Here is a 26,460-nt window from a genome sequence, read left to right on the forward strand (position 1 = left end):
ACTTCCAAGCCCATGGCCACTATCATCTAGAAGGATAAGGGCAGCAAACACATGGGAACACCTGGAAGTTCCCCTCCAAGCCACTCACCATCCTGACTTAGAAATATATCACGATTCCTCACTGTCGCTGGGTCAAAATCCTGGAGTTCCCTCCCTAACAGCACTGTGGGTGTACCTACACCACATGGACTGCAGTGGCTCAAGAAAGCAGCTCACCACCACCTTCTCAAGGGCAATTAGGGATGGGTAATAAATGCTGGCCGAGCCAGCGATGCCCACATCCCATGAATAAATAAAAAAAACTTATGCTGTACTGTACATTAACAATAGTGATGCTGCTAAGACCTCCAAAAATGTTACTTTATAGATCACCAGAAATGAGCAATTCAATTCTGGCTGGCATAACAGTAATTAAATATGTAGTAGAAATCCAGTTTATTAACACACCAATTGTTCCAATGTTTTACGCTGGAAGGTGAGACTTTCAAGTTGTACTTCTGTGTTAATTATTTCTGTCATTTTATTTACTGGAATAAAATATACTCTCTATTACAGCTACCATGTTAAATGAAATAATTTGCAACAATATAATACTCTATTACAGAAACATTGCATGGTGTTTTACCTATCATAAATTATTATTTCCCAGTGACTTCTGTTATGTAGGCAAACATAGCATCAATTTTGCAGACAGTCAGGTCTCATTTACAACAGTGAGATAAATGACCAGTCAATCTGTTTTTTGGTTCAATTGCTTAAGGGAGTAACGTTGGCTAGGTTAATCAGTGAACTTGAACTCTTCTTTGATCGTGTGATTTTTAACATTCACCTGAACTTGGCACAGAATGATGGTTACAGAGTAACTTTCTAGTCTACTTGAGTGGTTGAGCCTCTTGACGATCCTCCTGGAGCCAATTGCCGATCTACTGCTGTGGGTCACACTGTGACCCGTTGTCGTGGCAATGGCTGTGGCTGCCATTGCCTCTTGGCTCCCTGTGTCCAGTACTGCTAAGTGCTCATTGTCGGCAATGCTAGAGATAATCTGCTAGTTTTTCTTCAAAGCAAGGTCAGAAATCCTCTTTACACCTGTTGCCCAAGATTATGTCAAGGATTATGCCAAATTATATTCTACATTTTGGCAAATATTATTTTGTCTGTTAGTCATAAAGGTCCTGTTGCATCCACTTTTTCTTTATTCTCTCACTGTGAAACACACACATTCTGGTGATATTAGTCAAGACATTCCTCTGTCCGCAAGAAAGACCCAAACCTCCCTGTCACTTGCCATTTTAACACTCCACCCTGCTCTCTTGCCCACATGTCTGTCCTTGGCTTGCTGCATTGTTCCAGTGAAGCCTAACGCAAACTTGAGGAACAGCACCTCATCTTCCCACTAGGCACTTTACAGCCTTCCGGACTGAATATTGAATTCAACAACTTTAGATCTTGAACTCCCTCCTCCATCCCCACCCCCTTTCCGTTTCTTCCCCCTCCCTTTTGTTTTTTCCAATAATTTATATAGATTTTTCTTTACCCACCAAGTTCCATCATTTTTAAATCTATACCTGTAATGCCCTGTCAGTCTTTCCACCCCTCCCCCACTAGAGCTGTACCTTGAGTGTCCTGCCATCCATTCTTAATTAGCACATTCTCTTAGATAATATCATTACCTTTAACACCTCTTTGTTCCTTTGTCTGTGACATCTTTTGATTATCTGCTCCTATCACTGCTTGCTTGTCCCTACAACCACCCCCCACCCCCCAACTTCTCTCCCCCAACACCCCCCCCCCCCCCCCCACCCTCCTCCCCACCTTAAACCAGCTTATATTTCACCCCTCTCCTGATTTTACTCAGTTCTGTTGAAGGGTCATGAGGACTTGAAACGTCAACTCTTTTCTTCTCCGCCGATGCTGCCAGACCTGCTGAGTTTTTCCAGGTAATTCTGTTTTTGTTTGGGATCCCTTTAGGGAATCTGGGCTTTGAGTTTTAGATTCAGCATCTTGTATTTGATTTTTCAGTTGCTGCTTTTTACTTCTTGCTCAGTCTTTTTATCTAAAGCTGTCTGCAGTAAACTGCACTTCAATTCATTGTTTGATACTTTCCAAACTGACCCATGTCAATCACATTATTCTAGACTGAACCCTTTAAACGAGGGTGTGTTTTACAAAGGAATACTCGCTGTTTAACCAGTTCTCACAGTCTCTAATTTAATAACTTTATGAAAATAGAATTATATCAGTGTTATACACCAAAATTGTTTGTGCACCAGACAAGAAAGAAGCAAATGAAGATGTTCTGATGTTCAAGCACAATTTTTGGATAAATCGATGAACTAAAATTAGTTTCTAGAAGGTTGGAAAATAAATTAAACAAGAGCTTAAAACAAAAACACCAGGCAGAAACTCCTTCAAAGAAAGAGAATATAAAGATTAAAGGTCCACAATTCGGCTGTTCCACTGGACATGGCATCTCAGATGCTGCTGTTGGGGGAAGGGGGAATGTGGCAGGACCCACTCTACTGGCCAAATGTAAACAGGAGACTGGGAAATTTGAGGAAGGAGGTTCTGGCTGAACCTACTGTAGCTTTCCCCCTCATTGAGCATCTGTGACTGGGAAAGTTCTGAAGAAATGATGTCCTGTATTCTCCTGAAGGCTCAACAGAACTAATGTCTGTGAGAATGGGTGTAGATTTCACTGTGGATCTCAGGATGCCAGAACAATCAGATAACTGATCCCAAAGAGGATTGATTATCTTACATGGATATCTTGATAACACATTTTAAACTCCTGTAGTTGCTGGACTAGGCCCAGCCTATATCGGCTGCAGTAATAGCTTGAAGTAGGTCTAGCCTACTTTGATTCATCTGAAGGTTCAGAGTCTCAAGGCTTCTTCAAATTCAATTCCTTGCTGTCCTTCTTTTCTCTAATCCAGAAATAATCTGCTCCATTGTTTCCTGAGTTTTCTAGCCTTACCTTTCCCTTTAAACTGTTGAAGGCTCATAATTAATGGCTGCTCCCTAGATATTCCACCCTCTCAAATGTTGAGCTGCTGAAAAGCAGCATGACTTGTGCCTGCAGATCGCATGTTCAACATTAAGGAAGCCCAATCACCAAAATTGTTTGAGTCTCTTGCCCTCTTGATCTGCACTCCACACCAAAATAAATATCCCATTAATTATAAGCTACAGAAACTATGTTTCTCTTCAATACAAACAACACTTTTCGAAATCCGTTAGCTTCTGCACAATACACCCACTTCATACTGACATATCAAGCTTGAGATAAGTTTTACTCAAAGATTTCTTTCAACTTGCAAACATGGCAAGTTATAAATAGTTACAGATCCTTCTTGCACAAATTAATACAAACAAAGCACTTTAATGAAATTAATGGAATGAAAGTAAAATTATCCATTTGAACTTAACTTTATTTAGAAAGTAACACAAGGAAAATGGGGTGTGAGGAAATTCACAAAGTGAGTGGCACAGTAAAGAGATTGCTAGGTCTCTGGGAGAATTTCTGTCAGATGGTGAACCTTCAACTCAGTCAGATTACTTTATATACCACGGAAAGTAGGAGATAAGCAACAAATGCAATAGAATGGTGGGCAAAATCAAAAGCAGGGGATTCCATATCAGGTTGCACTTTAGCATTTCATTGTCGTAATAGAGTCATAGAGGTCTACAGCAGAGAAAAAGGCCCTTTGGCCCATTGAGTCTGCAACGGTCAAACAAGTACCTAACTATTCTAATCCCATTGTCCAGCACTAGGCCCATAGCCTTGTATGCCATGGCATCGCAAGTGCACATCCAAATACTTCTTAAATGTTATGAGGGTTTCTGCCTCTACCACCCTTTCGGGCAGTAAATTCCAGATTCCCACCACCCTCTGGGTGAAAAAATTCTTCCTCACATCCCCTCTAAACCTCCTGCCCCTTTCCTTAAATCTATGCCACCTGGTTATTGATCCCTCCACCAAAGGGAAAATTTCCATCCTGTCTACCCTATCTATGCTCCTCAGAATTTTATACACCTCAATCATGTCCCCCCTCAATTTCCTCTGCTCCAGGGAAAATAACCCCAGTCTATCCAATCTCTCCTCATAACTAAAACTCTCCAGCCCAGGCAACATCCTGGTAAATCTCCTCTGCACTCTCTCTCGTGCAATCACATCTTTCCTGTAATGCAGATTCCAGAACTACACGCAATACCCTGGTTTTTGCCTAACCAGCATTTTATACAGTTCCAGCATAACCTCCCTGCTCTTATATTCTAAGCCTCGGCTAATAAAGGTGAGTGTCCTATATGCTTTCTTAACCACCTTATCTATCTGTCCCACTACCTTAAGGGACCGGTGGACATGTACACCAAGGTCCCTCTGATCCTTGGTACTGCATTCCCATGCCTTGTTTGTCCTGCCCAAGTGCACCACCTCACACTTATCTGGATTAAATTCCATTTGCCACTGATCAGCCCATCTGACCAGCCTGACTATATCCTCCTCACTATTTACCACCCAGCCAATTTTCAGGTCAGCCGCAAACCTACTGATCAACCCTCCTACATTCAAGTCTAAATCATTTATATATACCACAAACAGCAAGGGACCCAACACCGATCCCTGTGGAACCCCACTGGACATAGGCATCCAGTCACAAAAACACCCCTCAACCATCACCCTCTGCTTCCTGCCACTCAGCCAATTCTTGATCCAATTTGCCACATTGCCTTGGGTCCCATGGGCTCTTACCTTCATTACCAGTCTCCCAAGTGGGACCTTATCAAAAGCCTTGCTGAAGTCCAAGTAGACTACGTCAAATGCATTGCCCTCATCTACACACCTGGTCATCTCTTCGAAAAATTCAATCAAATTGGGTCAGACATGACTTCCCCTTATCAAAACTATGCTGACTGTCATTGATTAATCCCTGCTTCTCCAAGTGTAGATTAATTCTGTCCGTCAGAATTGCTTCCAATAGTTTCCCCACTTCTGAGGTTAGGCTGACTGGCCTATAGTTCCCTGGTTTATCCCTTCCTTCCTTCTTGAATAACGGTACCACATTGGCTGTCCTCCAGTCCTCTGGCACCTCTCTTATGGCCAGAGGGGTATTGAAAATTATTGCCAGTGCCCCTGCTATCTCCTCCTTTGCCTCACTCAATAGCCTGTAATTGATGAAATAATGGCAAAGGTCACAAAATTATCTGCTGTAAACTATTTCACCTCCTTGCCAGAAGTGAGGAGTCTGGAGCATCACATGGTGGGAGAAAGCAATGTGAAATATATTGACAAGTCATCGGCAAACACAACATCTGCAATTCCATCATTAATCTAGAGAAGATTGCTGAAGTAAGATGAATTCTTTAAATTAATGATTCAATTAGCATTTCAAAATGCTGGCAAATCATTCCCAACTGCCCAGTTATGTAGAGAATCATAAAAATCTTGAATAATGATGATCTCCTTACCTCCTTCAGGCTTGGGCAATCCTTCTGACATCACCTTCCTTATGGCAAGCTGGCTTTGGTCTTTGTTCTCATTGGCTGGTGAAGGCAGATTGTCAGACTGAGTTCTTTGAATAGGGACGCCTGCAATGCTGTGTCTGTGCTTCCTGGCATGATTCTGAGCCTGGTCGCTTTTATGTGCTGTGGCAGTGTGGGTGAAATGGAAACCCAGAGTATGTATCCTCAGATGGAACCAGCTTAAGTGTTTTTCATGCAAACAGAAGTGTTCTATTTAAATAAGTTGTGTAAACACCAAAAAGAGACGCATCATGCAAAGCATTAAGGAGTCAAAACTGGCCAGTTCCTTCGCCAAGACCTGATTGCACTGAATTTGGCCAAAAAATTACTGTGATGTGGAAAGTTGACCACAAGTATCCCACAGACAGAATTCAGGGTTGTAAACAATCATAGTCAAAACGCATTAATAAGGATTCTGGTGGAATAAGACCCTATTTTTATCTGAACTCAGTCTGTAGGTCCTGTAATGAAGCGTATTATAGTATATGATGATGATCTGATTCTAATAATCACTCTTCTACTCCTGTGGAGTAGAAATGAAGTTCTTACTAATGATGATTATCTGTACACGTAATGGATTAATTATCTAATACTAACCTGCATGCAATACCGTTAATAAAGGCAGATAATTTAATGTTGTGAATCTATTATTACGGATCCAATTTGAATAGAGGGATCCATATTCTTATCATATGAATTTCATCTACAATTGGTTGTAATAATAGAAAATACAACAGATCTGCTCTTTGTTTTAAAATGCAGCTATGGTTTCTCGGTTTATACATAAACATGCCCATGTTGTAAACGTGAAGCATGATAAACAAATTTTTGGATGAACAAATAATCACAGAGATATAATGATACATTTTTATGCAATGATAAGTTAAGCTTTGATTTTTGTTGGGCAATGTGATTAACAGTGTGGAGGTCTGTGCCATCAGTAAGACCACTAATTTTCAACTCCATAACATCATTCCACTCCCCCCACCCCCCACCTCATCTCATTGCTACATCCATGCCTTTTGTTATCTGCACTCTTCTAATTCCATTCTCTTAAGCATCCCCGATTATAATTGCTCCATCATTGCTGACCAAGCCTTTAGTTGCCTAGGCCGTTAACTCTGGAATACTCTCCCCACACTGTCATCTCTCTCTCTACCTTTAAGATACTCATTAAAACATACCACTTCGGCCAAATGTTTGGTCACCTTCCCCAATATTGCCTTATGTGGCTTGGTGTCATGGTTTGCTTTATAATGCTCCTTTCAAGCGCATTGGCGTGATTTATTACATTAGTGCTATATAAATGCAAGTTGTTGTCGTTTTCCATGGGTTTAATGCTTCATCATAAGTCTTGTATTGCATTGGTCACAGGATATTGCAGAGTAGTTTGCTGATCCTATATTTACTGATAATGCACACCGTTGTGCATGTTCTGTTAGTTTTTATCAGTCTTGTCAAATGCTTGTAATTGCTTTTTTCCATTCAGCAATAAGAGATTTCGTACTGGAGCCAAACGTGTGGAAGCTCTGCTTTGTCTTACTACTTGTCATAGAATAGCTTATGATACCCAAAATCAAGTTAAGAAACTCGGTGCATATCACATACAGCCCAAAAAAGCAGCTGAGGTTTGTTTTATGAAAGAGACTTTTAAGTGAAAAAAGACAGTCTTTCATTAAAAAGGTTCAGAATTGGTAATTTTTCTCTCCTAGTTTTCTTTCTAAGATGAAACACAATGTGTTGCATTTTACAATTTAAGGTAGTTTGTGAACAGACCAACTGGATCACTCCAATTAGCAGGTCTGTTTTGTTTGACTATTCTACTCAATTGCAGGGAATTAGCCAATTAAGCCAAAATGCACAGCTGTAAGTACTGTGTAAGGTGGGCTGTTGCTTTTATTAAGATTTATCTTGAAGGTACTGTCAACCCATTCACCTATCCACTACAGACAGCAAATGCTCAAAGCTCTGCATTAGAGTTTGTGTTTGTTTGAGTTTGATCCATATGAAATAAACTTTTAAAACTAATTTAAAAGTACTTTTCATTATTATCACACATGCCCTCCCATGGACTTATAGGACGTGGGTTCATGCACACAATTACCAGCACAGGAATTTCTGGGTCTTGGTCGCAGGAAACAGGGGAGAGAGAGCAAATATCACTATCAGAATCAGTGGAATTTTACAGTCCTGTCGCGGCGGGGGCGGGGTCGGGGGCGGGGCCGGGGCCGGGGGGCCGGGGCGCCGGGGGGCGGGGCCGGGGCGCCGGGGGGCGGGGCCGGGGGCGTTCAAAAGTCCATTGACTTGGGCGGCAAGGAAAGACGCTGCCGGCCGAAGGGCCCGTGCAATTCCAGCCATAGGCAGTTCTTGGACATCTCTTATGGTTTGCTCAAGATGCCACTTCCAGTGGTCTGGCAGCTGGTCAATTGCTTAGCATGTGACTGAAAACACTGACGAGCAGGGAGAAAATAAAACTAAAATGAAGCTAATGGTGCATTAGTCAAAAGAATGACTAATAAATATGATCTTTGTGCAACACTGATGTATCCATAAGATATTTTGTTCAAATCCATATATTCACAACATATTGTGTTGGTGAAGGGGATAACAGTCCAGGAACAGCCAGTTTCACTGCCTTATCCTAAATGAAAAGTCACAGTTATAGGAAAGTGACCAGTGATATATAAGTCCGGCTACACAAAGAGGTACAACTACATTGAGCAGATGGTGCAAACAGTAAGAGAGAACTGAAGAAAACTGGAATAACAGAGGCTCAGAAACTTTAAGGAGCTAAGACAAAAGGCAACAGATGAACGTTAAGCTGCCATGCTGAGGAAGTTATTTGCGTCGTTTACTTGGCTGGAGTCGGAGCTGCTGAACGGCGGCTTCTGCTGCAGCAATAGCGGCCCCAGCATCTTCCAGGTGGGTCTGAGTGACGCTGGTTTTGCTTTGACTTCGCGATGGCCCATGAGAACGGAAATGTCCTTCTGAAGATGATTTTGAGCTGGCGGGACTGCTCTGGGATTTCTCAATGGTGGGCACGTGCATCTCTGGGGAAATAAACAGTGACGATCAACCTGGTTAACAGTTGCACTGAGATGATTCATTTTATTTATTTTGAGTGATTTATTTTATGCTTTCCAATCTCCACACATTTCTTCCTTGACAGCGACCATAGTTAATGTTACTCTGTAATTGGCCAACAAAGTATTAAAGTAATCTGTAAAATAGGCCCTTCTCCCCTTCTTTACAGGGAAATGTCTTGTTTATGCTTTCGGATCCCAAGTCTGATTGAATTCAAACGGGCACCATGGAATAGATTGATGTTTTTACTCTCTGAGCAGTAAGCTGGCAGAGTGAATCCACCCTTGTAGAAACAGTCTGATATTTATGAAATGCCCATCAACATGCAAAAAATCGAAAGCTTTTAATGCCAATAACTCGGTGCTCAGATTGAAGATTCATCTAGCAAAGAGACAACTCTGCTAAGGAAGGATTTTGCAAACTAGGCATAAGAGATTCAAACAGGTCAAACCAACAATTAAGAAATATTACGCACCATTGGACCTGAACTGTTAGGTTCCATTGCCAATTCTTGAAGATTACATGCAACCCACACATCACAGTTCAAACACCACTGCTTTAAGGGCATATACAACATTTTGAATGTCCATTCTGTCATGACACTTCCACAAACAGCAGCATGATAGTGACCAGATAACCTGACTGTTTGATAAATATCAGCTGAAGGATAAATATTAGCCAGGACCTCGGGAGAAACTCCCTGCTCTTCTTCGAAAGAGTATCATGGGATCTTTCATGTCCACCTGAGAGGGCAAATGGGGCCTTGGTTTCATGTTTAACCCAAATTACAGCACATTGCACAGTGCAGCACTCCCTCAGTACTGTACTGTGAGTGTCATCCCAGCAAGACAATTCCTATTTGTGGCAAAGGCAATAATGAGAGAGAGCCTGCACTCCACCAATGCTTTCCAATTAGAGTCAAGTAGATTATCAGAGTTACAGAGCATAGGTTGCTCTCTAATTCTGTTTTCTTCGCCCACCCTAAGGAACTATATTGACTCCACTGTGAAGGTATCTGCTCGTCATTCATAGCTAACAAGCAGGAAATCAAGAATTGTTGGCCCTAAAAAAATTCTTGGCGATGGGATTCCAGCAGTATGTTCACTTCTGAACCTGTTTTCTGCCAGATAAACGGCAGGACTGCACAGTGTTTACTGACAACCACTCGCCACAGCAGAGTTTTTCTTTACACAATGATACAACATGCATCATAATCACATGGAACAATCTGTTTGTGACATTACAAATTCTAGAACATTAATAGACGGAATAGCGTTGCAAATTTATCTGGGTGAGGAAGAAAATTTCATCATACAATGTCAGATGCAGCACACATAGAAAATAAAATCAATATATTTGTCAATAATAATATAAATACTCTTCATACCACAGGTATGAGGGAATTAAAAAAGTTCATCTAGGCTGAATGAGGACAAAAGAATGTAACAGCATTGTTTTCTCTTGTTTCTATCACTAATATTCTTTCTTATTTCAGCAAAGTTAGAAAAAATATAATTATTTTGTGAAAAGTTGACAGAATATGGAATTAATAAATATGATAGCATCAACAATGTAATATGAGCAAGAGTTTGTTTTGTGAATCTTTCTCTTATCATAATATTATTTATAAATCAATTCAGTCATGTTGACCAGATTCCTCAAATCACTCAGTCAGACGATACCAACTGGCTGAAAAGTGTCTGACGCTCTTGCAAACAAATAATATTTTGTATCCAAGGCAACTCAGAGCAACTTGCTTGGCCTTCAAAACTCAAAGATGTATCTCAGAATCTTGTTTATTGTAATAATACATTTAAGGCTGGAAACATGTATACACATGAAGGTAACTATTTCTGTTTCAGATCATCTTCTTCCAATTCTCAACTTAATGCTGGAACCACAAAGTATTCTCTTAGTTCTGGAATGAGGGTGCACCTCATTGTTCAGGGATGTACTTTCATCTACGAACCAGTATACCTCCTAGTGATTTTTTTGGCTACAAGTGGAAGAGAAAATCTCCTTCCCCCGTGCAATGGGATAAATATATAACTATGAGATGAGCAAAGGTATCAACAAAAAATGAATTGCATTAACACTTCAGAGCAACAAGGAATGAATGTCACATACCCTTGGATGGATCTGGGAAGATACCATGGCTCCGACTCTTAATAACTGAAGGTTTTGGCGATTGCTGACTGCTTTGTCCAGAGTGGGACTTTGCATGGTCAATATTTTCCGCTTGGTCCTTTAGTGAATACCATTTCAGTGTGTTATCAAAGTGTGAGTTATTAGACAAGTCAATCAGCACCTGAGAAAGAACAAGATGGCAAAGGTTCAAAAGAATTAACTCACGGACATTTATGTAGATAATTTAAAATCAGAGCCCATTATAATTAAGTATATTTATCTAAATAATGTAATTAAAGGGTAATTTGATCACTGATAATGTCGAATCATAGAATGTTTACAGCACATAAGGAGGCTATTTGGCCTGTCATGTCCATGCCAGCTCTCTGCAAGACAAGTCCCACTCCCTTGCTGTTTCTCCGTGACCCTGCAAATATTTTCTCTTCAGATAATTATCAACTCTCCTCTGAAGCCTCAATTGAATCTGCCTCTACTACACTCTATTCCAGATCTTAACCACTTGTTGGGTAAAAATGTTTTTCCTCAAGTTGCAGTTGCTTCTTCTGTAAATCATGTTAAATCTGTGTCCTCTGGTTTTGATCCCTCTGTTGACAGGAACAGTTTCTCCCGATCTATACTATCCAGACACCTCATGATTTGAATACTTCTATCAAATCTCTATTCAACCTTCTCTTCTCCAAGGGAAGCAGCCCCAGCTTCTCCAATCAATCTATGTAAGTGAAGTTTCTCATCCATTGGAACCATTCTCGTGAATCTTTTCTGCACTCTCTAATGCCTTCAGCTCCTTGGTAAAGTGCGGAGCCCTGAACTGGATACAATACTCTAGCTGAAGCCAAACCATTGTCTTATACAGGTTTACCAGAAATTCCTCACTTTTGTTGCCCTATGCTCCTCTTTATAAATCTCATGATCTGCATGCTTTTTAACCACTTTCTCAACCTGCCCTGTCACCTTCAATAATTTGTGCACATACCCCCCAAGATCTGGACTCCCTTTAGAATTGTATCTTTTATTTTATTTTGTCACTCTTCATTCTTTCTACCAAAATGAATCACTTCACACCACTCTACATTAAATTGTATCTGCCACTTGTCCATCCATTCCACTAACCTGTCTATATTCTTTAGAAGTTTTACACTATCTCCTTCTCGGTTCACAGTGCTTCTAAGCTTTGTGTCATCCACAAATTTTGAAATTGTGCCCCATACAGCCAAATCCAGGTCATTAATATAGATCAAGAAATGCAATGGTTCTAACACTGACCCTAGGGAACTCCACTATAAACCTTCCTCCAAACTGAGAAACAACCATACACCACTATTCTCTATTTCCTGTCACTTAGCCAACTTCATATCCATGTTGCTACTATCCTTTTTTATTCCATGAGCTCTAACTTTACTCACAAGCCTGTTGCATGGCACTTTATCAAATGCCTTTTGGAAATCTATGTACACCACATTAACCACATTACGAACATATGAATTAGGAGCAGGAGTTGACTATTTGGCTGCTCAAGGCTGCTCCACTATTCAATAAGATCTTGGCCGATCTGATTGTGGCCTCAACTCCACTTTCCATCTACCCCTGATAACCTTTGACACCTTTGATGGTTAAGGATCTATCTACCTCTGCCTTAGAATTATTCAATATCCCTGCCTCCACTGTTCTTCGGGGAAAGGAACTCCAAAGATTCACGACCCTCTGAGATTGAAAAAAATCCTCAATTCCATCTTGAATGGGAGTCCCCTTATTTTCAAACTGTGTCCCCTGGCTCTAGTCTCTCCCAGAAAGGGAAACATCCTTTCAGCATCCACTCTGTCCCCTCAGGATCTTATATGTTACAAACTTTCAATAACTCTCAAACTTCTAAACTCCAATGGATACAGGCCCAGTCTGTCCAACCTTTCCTCAAAAGACAACCTCCCCCCTGCTCCTCCCCCCACGCCAGGCATCAGTCAAGTAAACCTTCTCTGAACTGCTTCTAACACATTTATATCCTTTCTTAAATAAGGGGACCAAAACTGTATACAGTACAGCAGATGTGGTCTAACCAACACCCTGTATAATTGCAGCAAAACATCCCTACTTTTATATTCCATTCTGTAATTAATGACAATATTACATTTGCCTTCTTAACACTTGTTGTACCTGCATTCTATCTTTTTGTGATTCATGTACCAGGACACCCAGATCCCTCTGCACTTGAGTTCTCAATCTCTCTCCATTTAAATAATATGCTGCTTTTCTGTTCTCTCTGCCAAAGTGGACGAGTTCACATTTTCCCACATTATACTCCATCTGCCAAATGTGTGCCTACACATTTAACCTATCTCTGTCCCTTTGCAGACTTCATTTGTCCACTTCACAACTTACTTTCCTACTTATTTTTGTGTCATCAGCAAATTTAGCACCCATACATTCGGTGCCTTCATCCAAGTCATTGACATAAATTGTAAATATTTGAGGTCCCACCACTGATCCCTGTAGCATTTCACTCGCCACATTTTGCCAACTTGAAAATGAACCATTTATGCCTACTCTCTGTTTCCTGTTAGCTAACCAATCCTCTATCCATGACAATACATAGCTTTCTACACTATGAGCTCTTATTTTGCGTAGTAATCTTTGATGTGGCAGCTTGTCAAATGCCTTCTTGAAACCTAAATACATCACATTCACAGGTTCCCCTTTATCTATGTTGCTTGCTACATCCTTAAACAACTCTAATAAATTAGTTAAACATGATTTCCCTTTCACAAAAGCAAGTTGACTCTGCCTGATTGCGTTGAGATTTTCTAAGCATCCCGCTGTAACCTCTTTAAAAATAGGTTCCCTACAACAGATGTTAAGATAACTAATCTGTGGTTTCCTGCTTTCTGTCTCCCTCCTTTCTTGAACAAAGGAGTTACATTTGCTGTTTTCCGATCTGATGGGACCTTTCTAGAATCTTGGGAATTTTGGAAAATTAAGACCAATGCAACTACTATCTCAGCAGCCGCTTCTTTTAGAACTCTAGAATGAAGTCCATCAGGACCTGGGGGCTTGTCAGCTTTTAGTTTTAATAATTTTCTCAGTGTCCCTTCCCTGGTGATTATAATTGTTTTAAGTTCCTTCTTTTCACCTCCTGATTCACAATTATTTCTGGGATGTTATTTGTATCCTTTACAGTGAATACAGATGGAAAATATCTGTTCAATTCATCTGCCATTTCATTATTTTACATTATTAATTTCCCATTCTCACTCTCTAGAAGACCAATGTTCACCTTATTTACTCATTTATTTTATAAATACATGTAGAAACTCTTACTATCTGTTTTTATATTTCTAACTAGCTTTCGCTTGAACTCTAATTTCTCCTTCATTAGCCTTTTAGTCATTCTTTGCTGTTCTTTATATCCTGCCTAATCTTCTGTCCTGCATTCATCTTTGAGGAATTATAAACTTTTTCTTTCAATTTGATACTATTTTTAATTCCCTTAGTTAGCTGCAGAAGGTGCGTCCTTCCCTTAGAATTTTTCTTTCTCACCCTCATCCAGCTCCCCTGTTACCTCATCTCAAAACTCAAGCAAGTAAGTTAAACATGATTCGGCCTTTACAAATTCATAACAAAAACAGAATTACCTGGAAAAACTCAGCAGGTCTGGCAGCATCGGTGGAGAAGAAAAGAGTTGACGTTTCGAGCCTTCACGGCCCTTCGGCAGAACTGAAGCATAGTTAGGAGAGGGGTGAAATATAAGCTGGTTTAAGGTGGTGGGGGGGGGCGGGGGGGGAGAGAGAAGTTGAGGGTGTGGTGATTGTGGAGATAAGCAAGCAGTGATAGGAGCAGATAATCAAAAGATGTTACAGACAAAAGGATCAAAGAGGTGTTGAAGGTGGTGATATTTGTCTAAGAAAAGTGCTAATTAAGAATGGAAGACAGGACACTCAAAGTACAGCTCTAGTGGGGGTGGGGTGGAAAAGACTAACAAGGTTTTAGTTTTAGATTTAAAAATAATGGAAATAGGTGGGGAAAGAAGAATCTATATAAATTATTGAAAAAAAAGGAGGGGGGGAGAAACGGGGTGGGGATGGGGGGAGGGGGAGTTTAAGATCTAAAGTTGTTGAATTCAATATTCAGCCCGGAAGGCTGTAAAGTGCCTAGTCGGAAGATGAGGTGCTGTTCCTCCAGTTTGCGTTGGGCTTCACTGGAACAATGCAGCAAGCCAAGGACAGACATGTGGGCAAGAGAACAGGGTGGAGTGTTAAAATGGCAAGCGACAGGGAGGTTTGGGTCTTTCTTGTGGACAGACCGCAGGTGTTCTGCAAAACGGTCGCCCAGTTTGCGTTTGGTCTCTCCAATGTAGAGGAGACCGCATTGGGAGCAACGAATGCAGTAGACTAAGTTAGGGGAAATGCAAGTGAAATGCTGCTTCACTTGAAAGGAGTGTTTGGGCCCTTGGACGGTGAGGAGAGAGGAAGTGAAGGGGCAGGTGTTGCATCTTCTGCGTGGGCATGGGGAGGTGCCATAGGTGGGGGTTGAGGAGTAGGGGGTGATGGAGGAGTGGACCAGGGTGTCCCGGAGGGAACGATCCCTACGGAATGCCGTCAGGGGGGGTGAAGGGAAGATGTGTTTGGTGGTGGCATCATGCTGGAGTTGGCGGAAATGGCGGAGGATGATCCTTTGAATGCGGAGGCTGGTGGGGTGATAAGTGAGGACAAGGGGGACCCTATCATGTTTCTGGGAAGGAGGAGAAGGCGTGAGGGAGGATGCACGGGATATGGGCCGGACACGGTTGAGGGCCCTGTCAACGACCGTGGATGGAAAACCTCGGTTAAGGAAGAAGGAGGACATGTCAGAGGAGCTGTTTTTGAAGGTAGCGTCATCAGAACAGATGCGACGGAGGTGAAGGAACTGAGAGAATGGGATGGAGTCTTTACAGGAAGCGGGGTGTGAGGAGCTGTAGTCGAGGTATGTTGACTTTCCCTAATTAATACACATTTGCCCAAGTGACTATTAATTTTGTCCTGAATTATCATTCCTACGAGCTTCCCCACCCCCAAAGTTAAACTGACTGACCCCTGTCTCTACTCCCACCTCCTGGGGATCAGTCGAATTCTGCCTGTTAACTCTGTTTCTCTCTCCATGATGCTGCCTGACCTACTGATCTTTTCCAGCAGTTTCTAGTTTTATTTCAGATTTCCAACATCTGTAGTATTTTGCTTTAAGAAATTCAGTGTCATTTTGATGACTGAACTGAAATTACAAAATTAACATCAAAATGAAATAAAGAAATGGCTGCATTAAACTTCCAAAGTGGTAAGCTCCCTTTTTAGTTCCATAATTGTGTCCTTTCCATATCTACAAAATACTTCATGTTTTAGCTCCCAATACTAAGCACAGTTGAGTGCACATCTAGTGACCCAAGGAATTACATACCTGAGTCATAATGCAGGGGGAGATGGCAGGTACTAGGCTGGCATTTAACAATTTACATTTACTTGTAGAGATGTTGCAGAATGCTGAAGACTGTTTAAATTATTAGAATTCTAGAATAGGCATGGATTTTTATGCCTCCCTCTGTGTTGGAATGGAGGTGGGGGTGATTTAAAAATGGTAAATGGGACCTATTTCCAGGATTCCTGCCCTCTTTTCCATCATATTGGATTTTTATGGCCCCAGGATCAGCGTGAGGGTAGTGAGCCTGCATGCAAAAATCCTGCTCTCGCCTACTACATTGTGTAAGTGGGCATTTTAGAACTCCCATTATTTCCATGGAGAAAAGCTCTTTCTCCATGGAAATAATGGGAGTTCCAAGATGTTCATGGCACCTCAGAGGAGCTGTAAACTTTGGAGGAAACCTGTTGTGGAGTTGGGGACCTTATGACAGTTAAGTATTAAAAGTCTTGTCAACTTCAACTGTCATAATTAGATGATGTATAATAAGTTAAATTTGTTTTTAATGCAGTAATTTATCATAGGGTTCTGTCCTTAAGAGGTAAGTGAACATTAAATTGACCAGCATCGTGCCAGCATTCACATGCATTAGAACACTTTTATCCAGCAGTTAAAGTGCTCTTCTGCATTCAATTGTATTGTGAATCTTATTTAAACGTGTTATCTGTTTTCATCTTTACATTGATTTGAAGTCCAGAGATTTGATGAGCCTTTGAAGCAAACATCCATTCAATCACACCTTGAAAAATGGTTTAATCCTATTTGGTGCTCATATAGCTGTCAAAATAAACAATCAGGCATTTAAAATCCACTTCAAAGAAATATAATTCTCTGAGTAGATCAAATAACTGTCAATCAAACAAAGCACATAGTCCCCATAACAGCTCGGTAAACAACTCATACATAGCTAAATACATTATGAGGGTTGGAGCTCAGCCAGCCATTCATAATGGGATTCCATTCCACAACTGTGTCAACAAAGGTTCTAGAGCGGAATACATTGAAAACATTGAATTAGGCCGAATAAATGGCTACCTAGCTGAACAGATGGTTTACCTGTCGTGCAAAGAGGTCAGGTGAGTGAGTATGGAGGATGTGTATGGGCATGGGTGATTTGAAAGGGCATGGGGAAAATGAAGGGACATTGATGATGTGGGGGGGTTATGAAGGATGCATGGAGGGGCATTGGGGATAGGAGTGAGCATGGGAGATGTGAGGAGGCATGGAGGATGTATAGGGGTATGGAGAGGACATGGGGGTGGGTGAGAGGTGGTTTGGATCTGGGTGGGGGTGAAGAGATGAGGGATGAGGAATGGGGTGCCTAGCAGATATTTACTGAACTGGGCTGATGTCCTAGTGAACAGTGTAACAAATGAGAGGCTTCACAGAATAGTTATATTTTAAAATGTTTCCTTTAATTAAAGGTGAAGCAGAATGTTTTGGACAAGGGTGATGGTGGTCATACTTAAACTCTGCCTGGTAATCTGGTTGTCATGGAAAACAAAAATCCAAACTGAAACCTGTTGAAAATCAAGTGACAGTTTTCATAACTTGACACAGAAAAGGAACAGCTGCTTTTTGGATATAGAGACACAGAGACTGAGAGAGAAAGGAAGAGACAACACTGCTTTGAAGAGCAGAAAAACCCTGTTTTAGTTAGCAACCAAACTGGATGCTGGTGAGAGCTGGTGCACTGTTCGAAAAGAAGAAAAAGGGACTGATAAAATCTCTGGTGATTTAAGGAACAAGGAGAGGCTAAAGTGGGCCTTGCCGGTGGACGTTGGTTTACTCAGGCAGAGTGAAATGATTTTTTTTGAGAACACTGGAAGATTCGAGAAGTGAGCCCACTGGAAAGTTTGGAGTAACTTAATTGAGACTGGATCCTGCAATGCCAGGTATCTGTCAGAAGTGCAATGCACAGTGAAACGCATTGTAAAATAATCTTGGATGCATTAGTTAGTTAATGTGAAAATATCTTTTCTTTAGCTAGATGCATTAGTTGCTTCTTAAGTAATGTTTGGTTTATGTGGATTTTAGCTTGTTACAGTAAAAGTCTTAAAATGTGAAATCTTGTCCTTTGGTTGATTTCTGTCAGTTGCTGGGACATTTATTTTTCTTTTAAAAGTTATAAGTCTCTATGTGAATCATAACATTAGAAATGGCCATTCTAACCTGTCAACCTCAGCATCTACCCACTTCCATTCCTGCCTCAGCCCTCCTTCCAGAGGTAGAATCATAGAATCATTACAGCACAGAAGGTGGTCATTTGGCCTATTGTGTCCATTCTGGCTCTCCTAAGGAGCAGTTCATAAACTGCCACTCCCTTACACTCTTCCCACATCCTTCCTTTTCAGATATTTAGCGACTTTTGAACATGTAGTAAATTTTATGGCACAGATGGAGGCCACTCGGCCCATCATGTCTGCACTGGCTGAAAAACGAGCTACTCAGCCTAATCCCATTTTCCAGCACTTGGTCCGTAGCCCTGGAGGTTACAGGACTTGAGGTGCATATCCAGACACCTTTTAAATGAGTTGAGGGCTTCTGTCTCTACTCCCCTTTCAGGCAGTGAGTTCCAGACCCCTACCACCCTCTGGGGAAAAACGCTTTTCCTCATCTCCCATCTAGTCCATCCACCAATCGCTTAAAATCTATGCCCCCTAGTCACTGACCTCTCTGCGAAGGGGAATAGGTCCTTCTCACCCACTCTATCCAGGCCCGTCACAACTTTGTACATCTCAATCAAATCTCCCTCAGCCTCCTCTGTTCCAAGGAGATCAACCCCAGCCTATCCAATCTCTCCTCATTGCTGCAATTTACATCCTTGTAAATCTCCTCTGTACCCTCTCGAATGCAATTACATCCTTCATTTTTTTTCCTTATTCATTCATGGGATGTGGGCTTCACAGACAAGACCAGCATTTATTGCCAATCACTAATTGCCCTTGTTCAGAGGGCAGTTAAGAGTCAACCGCATTGCTGTGGGTCTGGAGTCACATGTAGGCCAGAGCAGGTAAGGACAGCAGATTTCCTTCCCTAAAGGATATCAGTGACCGATGGGCCTTTACAACAAACAATGGTAGTTTCATAAAATCAAAAATACTGCAGATGCTGTAAATCTGAAACAAAAACAGAAAATGCTGGAAAAACTCAACAGGTCTGACAGCATCTGTGGAGAGAGAAATAGAGTCAATGTTTTTAGCCCGTATGACTCTTCTTCAGAACCTTCTTCATGTTGACCATGGTAGTTTCATGGTCAACATTGTTGAGACTAGTTTTATATTCCAGATTTATCAACTGAATTTAAATTCCACCACATGTGAACACGTGTCCCTGGAACATTAAACTGGGTCTCTGGATTTCCAGTGGTGTTACCAATATGCCACTGTCTCCCCCATGCTGTAATGAGGTGACCAGAATTGTACACAATACTCACATTGTGGCCTAACTAATGTTTTATATAGTTATAATGTTTTATAACCCCCCCGCTCTTATATTTTCTGCCTGGGCTAATAAATGAAAAGATTCCATGTGCTTTCTTAACCATCTCATGCTATCCCACCTTATCAATCTGACCTGATACCTTCAGGGATCTGTGGACATGCACTCTAAGGTTCTTCACTTCCTCTACACCTCTCAGTATCCTCCCATTCATTGTGTATTCCATTGCCTTGTCTGACCTCCCCAAACAGTCTACATTTCGATCCATCAAGAGAAATAGTCAATAATGAGGAGAAAGGACTTGTCATTGTATACGAATAGATCCATTTCCAAATGTTCTCACGGTCTGTAGGCAACTGTGCGGGGATAAGGGGCTCCCTCTGGATTGGTTTGTGTGCCGCGCACACCTGGCAGTTTAAAATCATCAGTTCAATTGCTCCTGATAATCCCAACCACCGCACTGTGGACCGGGCTTGTGCTCTGCAATTTGCGATGCCCAAGTGGCCTTGGTAGATTTGTAGAATCTCCTGATGGAGTGAGACAGGAATGACCAACTGCTCATCATTCGCTAGCAGATCATCAATAAAAGTGAAGCGTTTTGGCTATTTGAAGTAAATTTAATAATATTGCCACTTGGAAGCTGCAGTGACTAATCTTGTAGGCAGCACTGATGGGTGTGGATGCACTCTTCATTTTCCATCTGCTCCTGGCGTATCTGCTGAAGCTTTTTGGAGCTCGCCAGCAATTGTGTTGTCCTGAGCTGGGAATATGACTCAAGCTCGTCGATCAGATCAACATTGTGTGTCACAGGATGGTTGACTGTGGCCCTGGACATGCTTCCCTGGGATGTACATTGTCTCGTATGCAAATATGGAAAGTGCATGAGGTGCAAGCAAAATCTTTGAATTCTGGAGGGCATCATGGTGAGTTCTTTCTCATCAGTAGTGAGACCAATGGTTTGTAATCTATCTCCATGATCGCTTTCAGCCCAACAATATAGTCAGAGGACCTTTCACAAGTCTACATTACTGCAAGGGCTTCTTTCTCATAATTGCATTCTGCAACTCTGTGTCTGATAGTCCCTAAATGTAATGCTGGTCAGCAGCAACCATCCAGCTGCTCCTGGAATAGAATCTTTGCCCCCTGGTTACTGACCCCTCTACTAATGGAAAAAGTGCCGTCCTATCCACCCTATCTATGCCCCTCATAATCTTATACACCTCTGTCAGGTCTCCTCTCAACCTTTGCTGCTCCAAGGAAAACAACTTCAGCCTATCCAATCTTTCCTCATAGCTCAGACCCTCCAGCCCAGGCAGCATCCTGGTAAATCTCCTCTGCACCCTCTCCAGTGCAATCACATCCTTCCTATAATATGGTGACCAGAACTGCACGCAGTACTCCAGTTGTAGCCTAACCAGTGTTTTATACAGTTCCAGCATAACCTCCCTGATCTTGTATTCTATGCCTCGGCTAATAAATGCAAGTCTCCCATATGCCTCTTATCTATCTGCCCTGCTACCTTCAGGGATCTGTGGATATGCACACCAAGATCCTCTGATCTTCAGTACTTTCCAGGGTCCTACCATTCACTATTTACCACCCTACCATTTTTCATGTCACCCGCAAACTTCTTGATCATACCCCCTACATTTAAGTCCAAATCATTTATGTACACCACCGGCACCAAGGGTCCCAGCACCGAGCCCCGTGGAACCCCACCGGAAACAGACTTCCATTCACAGAAACATCCCTCTACCATCACCTTCTGCTTCCTGCCTCTCAGCCAATTTTGGATCCAACGTGTTACTTTGCCTTGGATCCCATGGGTTCTTACTTTCTTGACTAGTCTGCCATGAGGGACCTTATCAAAAGCCTTGATAAAGTCCATGTAGACCACATCAAATGCATTACCCTCATCAACACTCCTGGTTACCTTGAATGTTGTGAAAATCAAGATCAAGCGAGCTTTTGCCCTTCTGCTCCACGGGAGGTTTCTGTCCTCCCTGAGCTCGCTTTAGGACACCTGCGTTACGGTGTGACAGGTGTACCGCCCCAGTCAAACTCCCCACCTGCCACTGTCCCCGGACCGGGTCGCGCCCGGCCGCCCAGGTGCTTCCAACCAGAAGCGAGAGCCCCTCGGGGCTCGCCTCCCCGCCTCACGGGTAAGTGAAGAAACAAAAAAACCTCCTCAAAAAATTCAATCAAATTTGTCAAACACGACCTTCCCTTAACAAATCCATACTGACTATCCCTGATTAATCCGTGTCTTTCCAAGTGCAGGTATATGCTGTCCCTGAGAATTCTTTCTAGGAACTACCCCACCACCGAGATTAGACTGAATGCCTGTAATTTTCTGGTCTATCCCTTCCTCCGTTTTTTAATAACGGGACAACATTAGCAGTCCTCCAGTCCCCTGGCACCTCACCTGTGGCCAGAGAGGATTTGAAAATTACTGTCTACCTCAACAGCCTGGGATACATCACATCCGGGCCTGTGGATTTATCCACTTTTAAGGCCGCTGAACCCGCTAGTACCTCCTCTCTCAATGTTAATTTCCTCTAATATTTCACAGCCCTCCAGCCTGATGTCTATACCTGCATCGTCCTTTTCCATTGTGAAGATCGACGCAAAGTATTCATTGAGGACTGTACCCACGTCTTCTGGGTCCACACACAGATTACCTCTATGGTCCCTAATTGGCCCTGCTCTTTCCCTAGTTATTCTCTTGCTCTTTATATATTTAAAAATCCCCTTTGAGTCTTCCTCTATTCTACCCACCAATGCTTTCTCATGCACTCTCTCAGCTTTCCTCATTTCCTTTTTAAGCTCCTCTCTGCACTTTTTATACTTATCTAGGGACTCGGCCGTATTGAGCCCTCGGTATCTGCCATAAACTTCTCTTTTTTTTCTTAATCCTAAACTTTATGTCCCGTGACATCCAGGGCTCTCCAGACTTGGTCCCCCCTTTGTCTTTACGGGAACATATTTGCCTTGTACTCTCACAATTTCCTCACTGAATGCCTCCCACTGCTCTGACACAGTTTTATCTGCAAGTAGCTGCTCCCAGTCCACTTGGGCCAAATCTCACTTTAGTAAAATTAGCCTTTCCCCAGTTTAGAACTTTTATTCCTGGCACAACTTTATCCTTTTCCATAATTATCTTAACTCTAACTGAATGATGGTCACTATCTCCAAAATCCTCCCCTATTGACATGCCTTCCACTTGCCCGGGCTCATTCCCTTCATTTCGTGTGGGTCCGCCATGGTGCCTTTACTGCTCACAATATGACCTAAGAACTGAATGGAATATTTCAGGAACTTGCACTCATCACTCAGCGTCAATCCTGCTTCCTGCACGCGTTTCAAGACAGCATGAATCTACGTTTGTGTTGCTCAACAGTTGTACTGTGGGCAAGGACATGATCCATATGGCAGATGACTCCTTTCAGGCCTTTAAAATGGCCGGCATAGTGCGCTGAAAAATCTTGGATGCTGAGTTAATGCTGAAGGGCAGATGATTGAAGCAGAATCTGCCAAATGAAGTGGTAAAAGTTGTCAACAACTTAGATTTCTCGCCTAATGGAACCTGTCAGAAGCTGCTTTCAGCATCAAGTTTCGAGAACACTCTGCTCTTGGAGAGTTTGGTCAAGCTGCCGTCCACCGAGCACATTGGGTGGATTTCCCTCATCACTGCCTTGTTGAGTTATGTCAGGTCAACGCAGATGTGAATGGACCCAATTGGCTTTGGAACTGGGACCATCCGGAACACCATTCTGTTGGCTCGGTGATGAGGGAGATGACCCCCATGTTGCTGTTGTACTTGCTTCATAAGCGGGTGTGATATTTTCCGTGGCGTAAACAAGCACACGGGTTTGGCATCGTTTCTCAGTGTTATACTGTATTTGGCATCGTTTCTCAGGGTTATGCTGTATCCAGTCCTCAGTCGTCCCAGCCCACTGAAACTTTTGGAAAATCCTTTTTAAAATCGGAACCAGATCCATGCTGGTTAAGCTCAATCTTTTGGATGAGATTGAGGTTGACACAGGGTTTCCTGCTCAGGAGGGAAAGTCCTTGTTTGTGGAGCACATATAATGTCTCCTCTTATTGTTTGTTTTTATATTAGAGGGTTGCTTGCAATGTACTTTTGACCTGGAGCTTGATGCCTCCTGATCCATACAACTGCGTTCTAGATGATTTCAGATATTGTTTCACTAGCTATGGTTGCTTATCTGCAGGATTGTCACACTGGCTCCTGTGTCTAACTTGAAATCCATGAGGTGACCATGTACAGTTATGTCAGCATTCCAAAATGTGAATCTGGTATCCTTGATTTCTCCCAAGAAGCATTGTTGGACTTCTTCCTGGTGCAGCTCATCTATCTCATGGACTTGTTTGGGATCCTCTACACGTCTCGAGGTTATGGACTTACACAACTTTCCAAAGTGTCCTAGGTGGTTGCAGTGAAAGCACTGTACAGTACAGTGATTGCTGGACACTGCTCCTGTCTGCGAAGTCCATAGGCACCACAATGCTGACAAGGTCTGCCATTATCTTGTATTTTATTTGGGTAATGCTTTCCTTGCCCTGAAGTCACCTTGGCCATTTGTTGCTTTGTGAACTAGATTGTTGGGGTTGATCTGTACCACGGTTTAGCTTCACCACACAAAATGGATCAGTTTTGCTGGTGGATTTGCAATTGTCTGGCAACCTGGATGTTTTTTTTTTCCAAAGTCAGGTCTTCTTTAGATTGGAGTACATCTGAAAAACTATCAGCCACTCCCACTACTATTTGGTCTTTTATGAGATCCAACTTAAGGTCACCATAGACACAGCCTTCAGACAATCTGTATAATTCATTTGTGAAAGAGTCTATGGGTTCCCTGGGCTTTTGGACTCTCTGGTTAAATTGTGTTCGCTCCAAAATTTTATTGCTTCTTAGGTTAAAATTGGTGTCAAAAGACTTCATGACCTCTTCAAAGTTGCCGGAAGATTCATTTATTCCTTGTCTGGCAATTATGTCATTGGCTATTGGACCTACTGAATACAATAATGTATTCACTTGTTAAGCTTATGTTTTCTTATTCAAGCCTGATGCTATCATATATCTTAAAAATGTTCTTCTCCATAATGCCCAATTTTGCACTTGTCTGGCCCTTCCATCTGCCTTGGTCTGGCAGTGTTGATTTACCACCCACGGCTGGTTTCAGCGCAGGGGAGTACAGCTTTAATTTTTTTTTCTTTCTCCCTGCGCTTGTGCTGGGTTTTTGGTGGGCTCCCATCACAGTTACAGAGTCATTTTTGACTTCAGCAATTCTGCGGAAAATCTTTTGAATGAATTGTTTTGGACAGTGAGTTGCTTTCTTAAGCTTGGAGAACTGAACTGAAGCCGATTTTTGCTCTGACCTCTCTTTAATTTTTTTTTCATTTGCACCCAGTCCCGTGTGTTATGGCGCTGACTCTGGATCTCAACTGCAGCATTCTTCAAGCTGCACTCATTAAACAATTGATTTGCCAGAGGTGCCTGATTATTGTGTTGAATTTAAAAGCTTATTTCAGTATTTTATTTTGGAGTTTGTTCATCATTTTGCAATTTGGCTTGGTCCTTTGACTCTGTGATCAGGTCCCGCAACAGACCTCCATATGCTCTGGTGGAGTCCTTTTATGCTGCACAGTGGATCTTTCTTCAGCCTTCCTTCTTAGTCAATCTCCAGCTGTGCATTCAAGGTCTTCAAGCTAGATGCACATCTCTCAGATCAGACTGTAATTTCTTTACTTCTTCATTCTTAGGGATTTTGGGGTCCTTAATCTGTTGTCACCAGGTTGTAAGGTTATATGTTGTCTCATGAAGAGGTCTAGAGGCTTGTATGGTTGAACAAGTACTTTATTAATAAGACATAACTATATCAATATATAAAAGTTACAGTCTTGACTAGGTACTATCTTCACTTCAACCTCTACCAGATGCACCACTACACTCCACTACTCCTGGTGACTCCCTACAGCATAATGGGGGTGGTACATTTTCCCCAGTCCCGCATTAACCTTTACAGTTCCAAACATCCTAACATTACAGACTGCATCAACTGCAATATCCTCATTAATCCTCTTAGCTACTTCCTCAAAAAACTCTATCAAGTTATTCAGATATGATTTTCCCTTAACAAATCTGTGCCTTTCTACATGACAATTTATCCTGTCCCTCAGAATTGATTCCAATAATTTTCCCACTACTGAAGTTAGACTAACTGGCCTGTAATTAATCGGTCCATCCCTCGCTCCATAGTTAAACAAAGATGCAACATTGGCAGTCCTCTAATTCTCCAGCGCCACGCCTGCATCCAGTGAGAATTAGAAAATGATGGTCAGAGCTGTTAACAGGATCCAAACCGGTTGATGAAGCCAAAACTAAGACACAGAGCTTTTCTTTATCTAGAAATATTAGTGACTTGTTCAGTCTTACAGATCTCCTCCCACACAACCCAGTGTCCCAGCTATCCCCTATTTATAGTCTCTTTTATAAGAACAAATGGTCAAATAATAATAATCAAAAGGGGGTGACAGCTCCTGGTGGGGCGGTGCCCACCGATTGCAGAAGGTCTTTAGCATACTAGTTGACACTGTGTGCTCCCTCTCCAGGGCTACCCAGCCGTGAACATAGCTTACGGAAGAGGGACAGACAGTCAGGCCAGATGAACCCCTTGACTGCCCGCGCCTAGGTCTGTTGATGGCCACTTTGGCCAGGCCCAGGAGCAGGCTTACAAGGAAGTCAGCCCTTATGTATACTCTTTTTAATGAAACAAAAATCAATAAATTTAAGAAAAATCAATAAAT

General features: G+C 42.1%; 1 protein-coding gene across 1 annotated transcript in view; it reads right to left on the minus strand.

Moving 5' to 3' along the window:
- pcloa (piccolo presynaptic cytomatrix protein a) overlaps nucleotides 1–26,460 on the minus strand; it is a 755,467-nt gene that overhangs the window by 109,409 nt on the left and 619,598 nt on the right. The window contains exons 19-21 of the mRNA XM_078553074.1: nucleotides 10,732–10,912; nucleotides 8,376–8,570; nucleotides 5,467–5,643 (exon numbers count right to left, since the gene is read on the minus strand). Of these exons, the coding sequence (XP_078409200.1) occupies nucleotides 5,467–5,643; nucleotides 8,376–8,570; nucleotides 10,732–10,912 (553 nt within the window). The remainder of the gene's footprint in view (nucleotides 1–5,466; nucleotides 5,644–8,375; nucleotides 8,571–10,731; nucleotides 10,913–26,460) is intronic.

Source organism: Cetorhinus maximus, chromosome 12 (genome assembly GCF_964194155.1).
Source record: "Cetorhinus maximus chromosome 12, sCetMax3.hap1.1, whole genome shotgun sequence".
Classification (NCBI taxonomy): Eukaryota; Metazoa; Chordata; class Chondrichthyes; order Lamniformes; family Cetorhinidae; genus Cetorhinus; species Cetorhinus maximus.